This window comes from Adelges cooleyi, unplaced genomic scaffold (genome assembly GCF_023614345.1).
Source record: "Adelges cooleyi isolate 19-005CV unplaced genomic scaffold, UGA_ACOO_1.1 ACOO_flye_CR_arks_rails_tigmint_CR_PRNA_39, whole genome shotgun sequence".
Lineage (NCBI taxonomy): Eukaryota > Metazoa > Arthropoda > Insecta > Hemiptera > Adelgidae > Adelges > Adelges cooleyi.
The window spans coordinates 115,994-130,460 of NW_026096067.1; the positions used below are offsets into that span (position 1 = coordinate 115,994).

At 30.9% G+C, this 14,467-nt stretch overlaps 1 protein-coding gene across 1 annotated transcript; it reads left to right on the forward strand.

The window, feature by feature from the left end:
* The first annotated feature begins 1,030 nt into the window (after positions 1-1,030).
* Positions 1,031-11,644, forward strand: LOC126841518 (peptidyl-prolyl cis-trans isomerase G-like). The gene is made up of 9 exons (XM_050578060.1): positions 1,031-1,430; positions 4,220-4,381; positions 4,853-4,999; positions 5,762-5,876; positions 9,202-9,390; positions 9,576-9,654; positions 11,133-11,202; positions 11,274-11,383; positions 11,534-11,644. The coding sequence occupies exons 1-9, from the start codon at positions 1,031-1,033 to the stop codon at positions 11,642-11,644; spliced, it is 1,383 nt and encodes a 460-aa protein (XP_050434017.1).
* Positions 11,645-14,467: the final 2,823 nt, after the last annotated feature.

Sequence of the window (14,467 nt, forward strand, 5' to 3'; positions counted from 1 at the left end):
GTATAAATATTTAGTTTAGTACACATCAGGTGGACATAAGTTTACAGGAAATAAAAGAGGCATTCAAGTAGAGTGTACACTGTGCACATATCCATCGTTGCGACGCTCGAAATGGATTTGTGGTTCGTTTTAGAGGGGGCACATTGGTTACAAAATAACCATTTATCATTGATATTTAGGTTTTATTTATGAAATATCTTTTTGATAAGGTACGGCATTGAGTATTGACATATAAAATTATGTGTACCCATGTCTTTATTTGATTATCTTTATAATTACGAAGATAAACGTATCAATGATATTTTATAGTATTACAATTATTTTACCGATAATAATTTTGATTAATTAAAATAATTCGTAATTATTATTACCAATCAATTGTAGCACATTTTATTTAAAATCTCAATTACTTTGAAAACAGCCGAAAATAACTACAGCTTTAAAAATAATGAGTTAAACATCTTTAATTTTTGACTAAAAAGAAAAGCATAGGGCCCTATTCAACAAAGTTCCTAATACATTTATCAAATAACATTTCAGATCATGTTTTATATTGTAAGTTTTTGTATGACACATACATTTTATAATACCTTTTAGGTATTATAGGTTATTATTTCAACAGTCAAAGTTACAGTTAGTTGAACTCGTTTGTAAAAAAAAAAAAAACGACAGTTTCAATCCCTGAAAATTAGCTGTTTTTACCTCTCACTTAAAATGTTGGCGTTTTATTTTCAAGATACTGTTATCATTGATATCATATCAACTTGGCCCACTTACTTTATTCTTTCCGTTGGCGCCACGTTAAAACTACAATAACCACCCCACTGGTGCCACCCACAGTGTCGGGAAGTGCGGGAAACAATTGCTTAGGAATGTCATCCGGCGTCAGTCTCATTCGCGAAACGAGAACGTCCCCTCTTTGTACGGAGTGTCGCTAAAGTGTTTGAATAGTCTGTGTTTATCCAACCAACATTGTTGTCCAAAAGTCAGCTTTAACGTTTAATAATTCTATTACAAACATTTCAATATTATGGAAAAGACGTCGGACACCGTTAACAACGAACTATCCAAATCTCTTGATACCGAAGTGCCGCATGTGTCTGGAACTGAAGGTATATTATCCGTGTCGAGTGCAAAGTCGCCAAAAACGCACAAAAACCAGAAAAAGCGTAAAAAGAAATCAAAAAAATCTACAAAGAAACGCTCAAAGTCTGCCGAAGGCAGTGTTGCACTAAAAACTGAAAAAGACAACCGAGAAGGGGTTCAATCTGATATGCCAGCTACATTAGATACAGTTGACCTCACAGCTAATGCAGAGAGTGATGAATTCAAAACCAATTTATCTATATTGCAGAAAAACAGTTTTGTAGAGGAACAGTCTACAAAACAAACAACAGTTGAAAAAAAAGCAAATTCACCAAACATTTCAGGTAAGTGTTTTAAAAAAAATCAGTTTTTAGTTATGTTCTTTTAAAGATCAGTTGTTATTTTTACTTATAATTGTATAAAAAAAAATATATATAATGATAACAATAAAAAAAATCACTTAAGGTTAGGAAATGTGTAGATGTGCGCTAATTATGGTTTCTGCGATTTGTAATCAGAGGCGGATGTGCTAAATTTTTGTTTCTGCAAAATCATCCAACTTAGAAGTACATGGAACTGACTCAAGGTAGACTTTGCTTCGTCAAATTGTAAAATTGTTTCCATATATTTTAATTATCGCGCACATTAAGTAAATTATTTTAAATTTTAAATAAAATCTAAATCATTCTTTGGTTTTTTTACCTGAAAAAATGTTTAGAAAATATAAAAATGCTAAATCCTGTATTTGTAAATAAGAATAAACATTTTCACTAATCACTACATTACTGTAGCAATTGTTATGGTTTGTTTTTCTTAATAATTTTTCTTAACCCGCTCTCTAAGTGTATTGGGGTTCATTAAGTCCCAGTGGTGCAAATAAGTTTACTGAAAACCCCGTGGAAAAATGTTTTGTAAATTTTGCTAGGCAACAATTTCTGTTTTAACACACACACACTAAAGAAGTGTTAATTAGAGGAAATATTTTAAACTGTTATTTATTAGTAAGTACTACATTTGGTTGGGTTCTTGAATATAATTGTACGAGTCGATTGTTGAGTAGCGAACACAATGTACAAACGTCGAAAAGGCCTACACAGAAAAAACGCCCTACGAGCAAAGATCATAATACAATATGAGAGATAGATGTTTTTACCGTTATAGGACAGTGTTGGACATTGCAATAATTCCCATATATCTACATACCTATTATAATTACTACTATGATAGGTAGTGGCATGTAGGCAGTGTCTAATGAGGGTATTATACCTATATTATTGCTAAAAATGCGAATGAGATAAGGCCATATTATTATTTGCTAAAAGCCGCCTCGAGGATCTTTGTTTCCAGAGCAACCGGCGTCCCTGCGCAAACATACCCGTTTCAGCCGAATCGATTTTTAGGGTCAAACCCCAGGTGGTCCATTACATCTCTTCATCCCCTCGCCTTTCGCATAAACGCAAACAACCGCCGCCACCACTTTTTAGTAGAAAATATACAACGACAGTAGAGTATAACGTTACAATGTACAGCCTAGCTTAGCTTACCGAACTTGCCAAAATTCCGTTGTATAGTATATTGTACCTTCTATAACACTGTTATACACTCTCGGTTCGTTTTTCAATGTATTAGGTAACACTGGTTGGAAAACAAAGATCTTCAATTTCCTGAACCGGTCGGATTGAAGGCTTTGATTATTTTTTTTCCTCATCTGCAGTTTGTAGGTTGCTGGTTTACAGTTTGCAAGTTATAGGTATAAATATTATTAGTGCCACCCCACCCCAAAAAATTAATAAACACACAAAAACATTATACATATTACCATAAGACGTAAACACTATGATATGATTTGTGTAATGTTTTAAGACAATGTTTAAGTGTACATTTCTCACTAAAATAATATAATATAATAATATATATTTAAAAGTAAAGTAACGAATGGGGTGGCCTTAATACGAATGATATATAACAGCATACACTATTAAATATGTCCATCATGATATTTTTAGAGGTGAATTTTTAACAAAATCACCTATAGTAAAAAAAAATGTGACACTCAGCTGTTGTAATAGGCGAGGGGCATCAATTCGACCTTTTAAAAAAACCCAAAATAAAACGAGAGCTAAAGTTCTTGTTCTTGCTAAATATATATAGATACATTGTGATTAATATGATTTATTTTTCAACACAACAAAACTATTATTTTTACATTAACTAAAACGATCATTGTCTAGAACCAGAGGCGGATAAGCTAAATTTTTGCTACCAGTAAAATTTACAATAAAGGTCCAGAGCTATGTACTTATAAGAACACGGCATAATAATGAGATAGAGATGACGATAAAGATAATTTAATTTATTCATTCAGTATACGATTAATCCAGTAGTAATATAATATATAAAAAGTATAAATCCTGCATTTACAAGATAAATAAACACACATTTTCATTAATAATAAAAAATCTTAAGTCGTTGTAGGTTCTATTGTTATTTCTAGTTTTTCATTACTTTTATTTTTTACATAAAATTACTAATTATTTACTTTTTTTATTATATTTTTAGAGCTGTGTGGACTTTTAAGACTTAAATACACATAATTCAAATAAATCTTTTTAATTAAGAATAATTTGCTGAAAATTCTGGCTGGCCGATAGCCAGTTTTGGATAATTATATTCAAAATTATTTTAAGTTTAATTTTTAAGACGCGAGGAAGGGTATTTCATTTTAAAACTTTAATTAGAACGTATATATTTAATTTTACAGTTCACCATTTGGTGTAAAAGTCTAATGATCTCTGGAAAAAAAATATATAAAACTTTTAATATTGTCTAATAACACAAACTACGAAATTGAAATTAATTTAAGAGAACAAGAGTGTTTTTTTCCCTTCATGAATTGCCCTGTATAGTGTATTATAAGTATAGAAAAAGCATACTGAGAAAAGGGCCTCCCAAAATTTTCCAGGGGTCCTGGTGAGCCTATTCGCCCATAGATTAATAGGCTGAATAAGGGATAATCTGCTAAAAAGTGTTTCTCAATGGATAAAAAATACATTTATATGTTATCTTCTGTTGTTTAGTTACTTCAGTTAAATTAAATATATTCATAAATATTAATGTTTTAATTTTACTACAGATACAAGTTCGGCAATTACAAACAACAATAGGAAAATTGACATAAAAGATTTAAAAGATAACATAGTATATCATGAAAATATAGAGAGAATGCAAGCTGAAAAACACGAAGAAGAACCATGTAGCTCATACGAATTGGATAATAAGACAAAGATAAAAAAAGGTTTGTTAATTGGTAATATTTGCATTACAAAATATATCTACAAGTTGAAACACGGTGAAAATGGTAGAACTTATTGCGTGCATACAAATATAATTTACATGTAACCATAAAAATGCAATTCTTGATTTTTTCTTTAATTTTTTTAAATAATTGATTTTCTCATTTATTTCACGAATAATTTATCACGCGAGTATAGTAAAGTTTTCTTTGCAATTAAATAAGGAACAAGTAAATAATATTTTCAATGAAAAAATGGTAATTACACAAAAGAAACGGAAAACAAACAAACCAACCACTATTTTCTAGATATTTAATTTATAGCATTTGTCACAAAGTGTTTTTAGCAACGGTCCACACTATTCCACTAACCTTATCTAAAAACAAATAAAATGACAATTTATTACTAGCTATGTTTCAACTGCCAACGATCCTTACACTAATTTAAATCTGATATGACTTTAAATATTACAGATTTGGAAACAATTGACCTTGCAGCTAACGGAGAGAGTGAAGAGTTCAAAAACAATTTATGTACATCACAGAAAAAAAGTTTTGTAGGAGAACCGTCTACAAAACAAACAACAGTCGTAAAGCGAGGAAATTCACCAAATATTTCAAGTGAGTTTTTATAAAATCAGTTTATAATTATATATTTTTTTATTTAGCTTAAAGATCAGTTGTTATTTTTACTTATAATTTTATGAAAAAAAAATATATAAGGATAATAATAGAAAAATACAAATTTATATCACGCGAGTATAGTAGTTTTTTTTTTGCAATTAAACAAGGAATAAGCTAACATATTTCCAACCCTTAAAACAAATATTTCAGGGTAGTGGATTAATTTATAAAAATACCAATAGTTTTTTTCAGTCAACAAAAAAACATTAGTTCATTCTTTTTTACTGATGATTTTTGAAACGAACAGCAACCGTTAAAAATTAATACTATTTATACCTTAAAAAATTGTAATTAAAAAAAGCAAACATTTTTCTGAAATCTGATGCACGCAGCTGTCTAAAACCTTGAAAAGAGGGAATTATTTTTTCTTAAAATAAAACTAAAGAAAATATACTTACACAAGAGGAACTGAAAACTAACATACAAACAAACCACTACAGCTATATACCACTACTACACACTATATTCCTTGATTCATCTAAAAACAAATAAATCGAGAAATACAAATCTATGACTAGCCAAGTTTCAACTGCCAATGATCTTTAAAAAAATTATTTTTTATTTATTTTATAACAATATTTGTGCGAGAGTCTAAGTATTTCACTATTGATTTGTCAATAGATGTTGTTGAAAAATTGTCTTGGTTAATGAATGTTGTTAAACAAATTTTACAGATTTGATTTAAATTAATATTTTCAGAAAAACATGAATCTCATAAATATAATAGAAAAAAACGATCTCGGAGTAAGGACAGATCTAGAAGAAGTCCAAAACGGCATAAGAGAAATAGATCTCATTCACGTATTAGAAAAAGGTAAAATTAATTAATTATCTTTGTAAATATGTATTGATTATTTTTTTTAAATATCCGTTTTTGTCAAAGTTGGAGGAGTTTTTAACGTAAATGGTGGTCTTGTCAAGCTGGTGGGAAATGTTATTATGTGTTTAACTAAATACCTAACCTGGGTATTTCCAAAATTTGAGTGGAATCTTTTTATTTACACACTGGGTCATTTAATATATATATATATATATATATATATATATATATATATATATATATATATGATCGATGCGTCGGAAAAAGAAAACTACACCTGATTAAATTTAATTTTTCCTCTGAAAACACTTAAAAAAAAATCAAATCAATAACGTTTTTATACTTAGATTCCCTAATCTTGTCAATAATAATATATACCTACATGTTACAATGGAATGACTTCTTGATATCATCCTATTTCTCATTTTCTTTCGAGTTTTGTTATTTTCTTTCTTCCTTCGTCATCAGATTGTCCCGTCGTAAGTGAAATAAATTCGAATCGAGCTCAAAATATGTTTAATTCATTCAGATCAGTTGTTAAACTACTTGTCACGGACTTGGTCTCTCATCGATTCGAAATCTTCAAAAAATAAAATATCATGTGGAAAAAAACGAGTTGGGTTTGGGAAAAGAAAATATAGCATAAATATAAAATAAGAAAATGTCTGTCTGTGAACACTAATTGCATTTGAAATGATTTATAAGTAAAAATCGATTTTTTTTTTTTTGTTCGAAATTAAATTGAAAACTTAAAAACTGTGTGTCAAATTATGTGGACAATGTTTTTTCGCGTACAATACGTACATTAGTCATTTTATTTCATGTCTTCATGCACGATTGTGTTGATGCAAACCATTTTCCCTTTCCCTAATTCTTTTCTTTTTAAATCAGGACGGATTCCTCGGATCCTACAATTCCATCGACTGCCAGTTCCGAGATAAATAACAAAACAGAACGTCGTAACGAAATTAGCGGAGACCGTCAAGAAAAAATTTCACAGGCGTTGGCTTACATGACAGCAGTGAATGGTTTACCTCTCTCGTTTTTGGAAAGCAAAGGATTTGCAGCATTCATGTCTGTAGTGGAACCTGGCTACGGTGTTCCGGTAACATCAACTATTTTATCGCGACTACGCTTGCTGTACAATGGTTTACAGTCAAAAATAATAGACGAGTTGCGCGCTGTGCAATACGTGAGTTTGTCCACGGACGGTTGGTCTTCTCGCAGTCAAGACTCTTGCATATCGGCCACTGTTCATTTCATCACCGATCAATGGGAATTGAAAAAATATACATTGTGCGCTCGGTATACCGACGACCGTCGTACGCGCCATAATAGCCTTGCACTATTTTTGGAAACGGTGATAGCGGAGTGGCAATTAAAAAACAAAGTCCACGCCGTCGTTCATGACAACGTTGTTGCACCAATAAGGTGTATCGAGAACGTTGACAGTATCCGTTGTGCTGCACACGATCTACAACTGTCTGTTAAAGATGGACTTAAAATAATTCCATCTTACGCGGGTGTACTCAGAAAGGCCAGCGCCATTGTTGGTCATTTCGGTCATTCGACCGTTGCATCTGGGGCATTGCAAGAGAAGCAAAAACTACTCGGCCTGAAGGAGTGGAAATTAGTTCGGAGTTGTCCAACGCGATGGAATTCGGCGTATTTTATGTGTGAAAGGTTGTTGGCCAACAGAAGTGCTGTTCTGGCGGTGTTGGCTGATCGTAAAAGCACGACTCCGGCTACGGCAATTAAACTCGAAATGAGCGAAAGAAAGTGGACAAACATGGCAAACATGATTAAGTTGTTAAAGCCCTTGCAAGTTGCCACGACCGTGCTTTGTCAAGAAGACAATGTGACAATATCGATTTTGCGACCAATCATTCACGGCATTGTACACAAGCACATGCACGTACCAATAGTATATGATATGATGAACGACACGGTTGACAAAGACGCGGTTGATTGTGCAGATGAAATGAACGATGAAAATATTGTCGACTCCGGAGATGATTCAGATAGCGGGGGAGATATTCACGACGACGTTATAAGATTTAAGACACGCGTTAGAGAAAATTTAAAAAAAAGATTCGAAATGACAGCTAAGCAAAAACACGGTGACCTTCGTGCGGAGCAAATCGCCAGCTTTCTGGATCCGAGATATAAAAATTTGGAAATGGAAACGGTAGAGACGAAAAAATCCATTGAAAATCATGTGTCCGAAATGCTGGACAAATTGGATTCGTCTAAGGACAACCGCGTACACGGGAAAGTGACTGCAATGGATTTTCTTCTGGGCGCTCAATCGGAAGACATTGATTGCAATGAACTTAATATGTATAAACGCGAACCGCAGCTGAGCCATAATCTGTCAAATCCGTTAATCTGGTGGAAAAATAACCAAACGGAATATCCTCGACTAGCGTTATTAGCAAAGAAATATTTATGTATACCGGCAACATCTGCTTGGTCTGAACCTTCTTTTTCCACCTGCGGTTTGACAGTGTCGCCTACGATGAGTGGCTCGGATCCAGACAATGTGAATATGTTGACTTTTTTGAAAATGAATCAACAGCTGCTCGATGGAAACCCAACCAAGATATCGAGGATTTAAAACTGTCTAAACTTTTTATGCATCAATAATCATTGATTACTGTAAAATGTTATAAGAACTTTTTTTTTTCTGTATGTGTTCTTTGTGAAAACGTTGACGAATAGAAACTATTTAAATGCAATAATGTTTTTTATTATTTCTCCTTTACCTAAAGTATCATTACTTGTACACATTTAATATAATACTTAACTACATACATATATTTGTATACTTAAACAGTAAAATTATTACTGTAAACAACATAACAGCTGTTAGAAAAATAATAAAAATTTGCCGACGACCCCGGGAATGGACGTTGAATGCCTCATATATACATTTAACTGGAATAGTCTAGTAATGAAATAGAAAGATTGCACAACCGGTTAATACCACAAAAAGAAAAGTGTTTAAAGTTTATCTGAAAAAAAAAACGTTTCAAGGCATGTCGAAAAGTAACAGAACTAAAACACCTCAACACCTTTCCTATTTTGCCCAAGTGTCTGATAAATTATGATTTTGTCACAGATAGTTTGAAACAATATTTTAAAATCATAGGCAAATTGTTTTTTTTACTTTAGGCGTACTTGGGTAATAAAATTTGGCAATAGATAAATATTTTATATTATGTCTAACACACGTGTCTTTTTTAAAACATGCTCACTAAATACTTGGGCCGAGCAATGTTAATGAGCATGTCTAATCTTTTTCTGGTGGTATTTTTAGATTAAGTAGCTCTGAATCGAGTCACAAGAAAGATCACACTGATAATGACTCAAATGGAAACTCTTCATCGACACACTACGGTTCTAGAAATCACCAATGTCGATCTCGGTCACGAGATAAACATCTAGATAAGCGATCTCGATCAAAAGATCTCTCCACTAACTCAAAAAGACACAGATCTCCATCGTGGTAAATATTATTATATTTTTATATTGTATTCGGATATCAGATATACATATATATGCATATATTTTGTTTAAGCTGATATTTTTTTTTTATGATTTCAGTATCACTATTAATAGTGTTTTCGCTATTCGTTTGCTAGAACTATTTAAAACAAGTTCATTATATAAAAAAAATTATTGTTTTTTCAGTGAAAAAATCGACAAGAATAAACGATTTAAAGCTGCACAACAAATTCCCAATGAACTTCAACCACCTGAAGAGGCTACGGTAATTTTATTATTTCAATTTAGTAACCTCACACAATGTATAACAACTAATCATTAGCTTACTACTATGTTGAGTACTGTTAACTTATACATATATTTAGCTCAGATCTGCTTTAAATTATTTCTAGTTTAGTTTTTTGTCGCCAAATATGGATGAACATATTATGTTATTTCGTTGAAATGGTCTACATTTTTAATCAAAAATAAATTTGATGCAACGAGATGAACAGTGAAATCTTGTTTTTAACTTGAGACATAATAAAGTCACAGACTTCTAAATAAACACTAGTTGTCGTCCAATGTTCATTTTATTCCTGAGGCTTGCTGAACAGTAGGTTTATGTTTAATAGTTTCATAATTCATTTTGTATTCCATACATTTAATTACATCTTTACTATGCCTACTCAAAAACAGTATTAACTATTATAAACAGCTAGCCTACATTTTAATGATTCATTCTGAATAGTTTTTGACGTACCTTTATAAACTACCACATTTTCCAAATAAATTGAACTTAAATCATAGATAAGACATAAAAATATAGATGGAACGTGTCTATTCGAAAATACTATTTTTATGATTCCTGCAAATAATTATTACTTTTGATTATAGGTCAACTGTGCTCCTTCATTGCCCTTCTATAAAACCGGACGAATTAATGGGCTTAAAGCATCAAAATGTCATACCCCAACTCAATTAGCAATTAAAGTGTTTAAATAATGTTTCTCTATATTATTTCCTGCTTGTTTTAACTTTTGTACATTTACAAAAATATCACTCCGTCGGTAGATTTTATCTTCGATGCGAACTGAAAAGGTATTGTTTTTGCGTTGATGTGTTTTTATGAAAAACATAAAAGGTTATTAAAACTTTATAGGGCCGACAATTTTAAAAGTGCACCCTTCCCCTTCAAAATCGAGAAAAATGTACATATTTTTCAACTTAAAATTACACCAAAGGTAGATCTAGAACGGAAAAAGATGCATGATTTTTTTTATTTTTATGAAATTAGGAATTAGGAATGATTAATATTATAACCAAAATGCTAGACAAAAATTTCCTCTACTTAGGATACGGTCCAATCATGTAAAGAGATTCTAGTTCTTTGGTTATTTCTCTATGTTATGTAGGAAGCCGATTTGCGTTTAAAAATTGCAGTTTCTTGTAATAAAATAATATTAAATTTGCAATTTTTTCAATACTGAAAGCCAATGTTCTTTTACAGAACTAGCTTTTTATCTTTACGCAATCGAAATCGGACCATCTCAAGTAGTCAAAATTTTGTCTGGATTTTTGGTCTAAAACTTACTTACAAAAAAACCATGCAATCCGCTTTAAGTACAATGCGTTTTTATCGATATTAACAGCTGTATTTCCACCTTTTGTACAGAATCGCATCGAAGCGTTTTTTCAATTGAAAGCGATTTCGTCGACATTTTGTTTTTATCATCTAATACATCTATTTGTTTTTGATTATAGAATCAACTTGAAAACACTGGCCCCGTCGTTAACAGTGACGGAGTTATGCAATTGGTGCAGAGAAATAAAAGTATCGATTTCGAGTTTTTGTTTTTGTGTTAAAAAAACGTGTCTAATCCGAGTAAACTTTGTATTTATTAGGATTATTTGTTGAAGACAAAAACCGTACATCACAGAAATACGGCCGTAAAAAGATCCGAGATTCACATCCGGTGTCTTTACTGAAGCAAATTTGCGATCACAGTAAATGGGTACAGCCAAAGTATGATATTATAGGCGAGGTCTTAACTAGCTCTAAGCCTGCACGATTATACCGTATGGCCGTACGTTGAAAATAAAATTCATTTACTCGTTTCAATACTACAATTATCGAAAACACTTACAATTTTTATTCTTTTCAGGTAACTCTGAACGGTGTTAAATACAGTGCGATGGCTTATCAAAGGAAAAAAAAATTAGCGAAAATGGACGCGGCCCTGGTGTGTTTAAAAGGAATCGGTGCGCTTAAATGAAATATTGTAATATTTTTGTTTTATTATTACCGCGTTAGTACGGTTTAAGATTTTCCTAGTTTAGACCGTATACAGGGTGATCGTTTTATTGTAAACCACTTAATATATCATGTATACACTTTCAAGCTCTCGAAACTTCAAAACTAGTTATCCAAAACTGGTCATCGACCGGTCAACGTTTAAGTTGCAAAAGAAATTGTGAAAAATTCAGTTAACGTTTTATGAAAAATAATTCATTTCATTTCTCATTAAACCCCATGAGATATCGTGAGTGGTTCACGATAAAATGATCACCCTGTATAGTGATTTTATACCACAATTATATATTAAACTGGATTGCTAACTAAGTGATAAGAATAATTGAAGTCGGCCATTTGATGTGTGTAGAAAATAATTAATACCTATGTTTGTAGTTGTGTAGTTCTGCGCTGTTTACTTAACTTGTAACATACTTATTATAAACATTATGATAACAGTTATAAACATTATGATAACAGTTATAAACATTATGATAACAGTTATAAACATTATGATAATAGTTATAAACATGTGATAAGAATCTATCCTGCTCTTTAAATCTTATTAGTTAACTCATCAAAATAAATGGATCAGCAATGGCAATTTCTGCGGTTTGGTAAACGACACACAGTGGGCTGAATTGAAAATTATCCTTGTTTTACTTACTTATCAATATAACTACTATTCTAATTTTTTAAACACTATATTTATGATATTTTCTATCTCATGACTTTGCGGGTTTACAGTCCCATTGTTTCTCAGCATAGGAAAAAATATCTATACATTTAATTGCTTAGCTTCATCGTTGCTTAGAAGAAGTACCTGAAAGTAGTTTGATTTAATTATTTCAAAAAAAAATTATATCAGTAAAATACACAACTGAAATACACTACTAAAAAATAATTTTTAGTAGTGGTTATGAAATTAATAAATGATACTAATATTATGTTTGAGATGTAGTTTGAATAAGAAAAAATTGGTAAAATTTTCCTCCTCCTATTGAACGTGTGTTTCTCTCTAAAGATTTTTGGAATTTTTTCTTCGCCATCTTTATTTATTGGCCCCTGTATAAATTAGTTTTCTATTATATAAGTAATAGTATAATTCGTGTTTAGTGAATTTAACTTTGTATTTTTTATGTATTATTTCTGTAAATCATAATATCATGTTAAATTAATCTAAAATGGGCTTTGATTAAATAATAAATACTGATATATCTATAAAATGGAGAATCCTTAAGACGTGTAATTTTTTATTTTTTTTTCAATCCTAACTGCTATCAACCTATTAAACGTATACCATAAACTTTGAATTGTATAAAACATGAATGTATTTATACCAAATCACTTACAACACTGTTTGACTTGTTATTATTATTCAAATAGTTTTACAGTTTTTTTACTTTTTTTGAATAAACAGGCAAAGCAACGTTGTTACTGTTGAAAAAATAGCCAATTAACAATTTAATGTAATAATATATATTTTAATCACATTTAAAAATAAATTTGTACGTTTTGTCTGTTTGTTAACATGTTTTCTGCTGCACCAAAATTAATCCAAAACATGGAAGTCTATCTAATCTTTGTCAAAGGTTTAATCCAGGATTTTTATCACTCCTTTTTTAATTTTATTTAAATTTTGAATTTAAGGTGTTTTTATTTCTGTTGCATTTTTGACTTTGACCCTCATTCTACCTTAACTGAAAAGGTACTATTTTTCTTAATGAAACTTTTTGCAAAATTAAAATTATAATTAAAAAACTAAGTCCACAAATCCATAGATTAATTTTCCTAATGCAGCCCTTGAAAAAATGATAAGTGTAACGTCTTCTGAATATTAAATGGAAGTATGAGAAGAAAACTAAAGAAAATAAATATCCAATTATATTACAGGTATATCAAAAACAGACTAGCAAACAAGGTAGAACATATTTTTTAAGAATATCCACAATATCAAATAGGTTATGTATGACATTAGCAACTACTATATAATACATTGTAACTAACATTTTTTTTTTTTGAGAATAAAATGTTAATTTGTAAGAAAACAAAAGCCAGTACTCAGTTCATTGTAAAAGTGGTGTAACTCCAAGGTCTTATGATATATACGTGCATTTTTCCCTAACGAAGTCACATATTTAGTCATATCTTTAATAATTATAGTAAAAGAGAAGCAACTGAATGAGTAGTTCTTTTTTTACACATTATTTAACTAAACTAAAAACCTTCTTTTATCGTTTGAAGGCACAGCATTTGTTGTAAGCTCTGTAAGCTGCATTTCATCAACTGGAAGCAATCGATATGAGGACATATTCTGTATACAGTTATTTCGAACAATATACTATTTAATCAGTCAGAGACTAGTGTTAGATAATGTATAGTTAATATTGGCAGAGCCATATTCTCATTAGGCGAGACAGCACGTGCCTATGGCCCACACAATTAAATTGTATCCTAACACAATTATATTCAAGTTGTTGTTTTCCCGCTATTATCGAAAACCTGATTTGTACAATAATAAAAATATATTCTAATTGCAGATGACTAGTAGATGATGGAGTGGTTGAAGCAAGTGGAGAATGTTCCTAATTAGATTACTTAATAGTTGTATGTGTGTAAAAGTTATCAATATTATAAATACCAGTATTGAACGAGGCAAAAGGCTTGTTTCTTTGTGATTTTTTTTTTAAAAAACAAAATTGAGTTTAAATACCAAAATGTGGTAAGTACTTTTATGGGTCAGCTGCGAAGGTAAATTTTTTTGCTATTATTCTGATGTTCGTCAACAACCATATGAGCTGTGTAA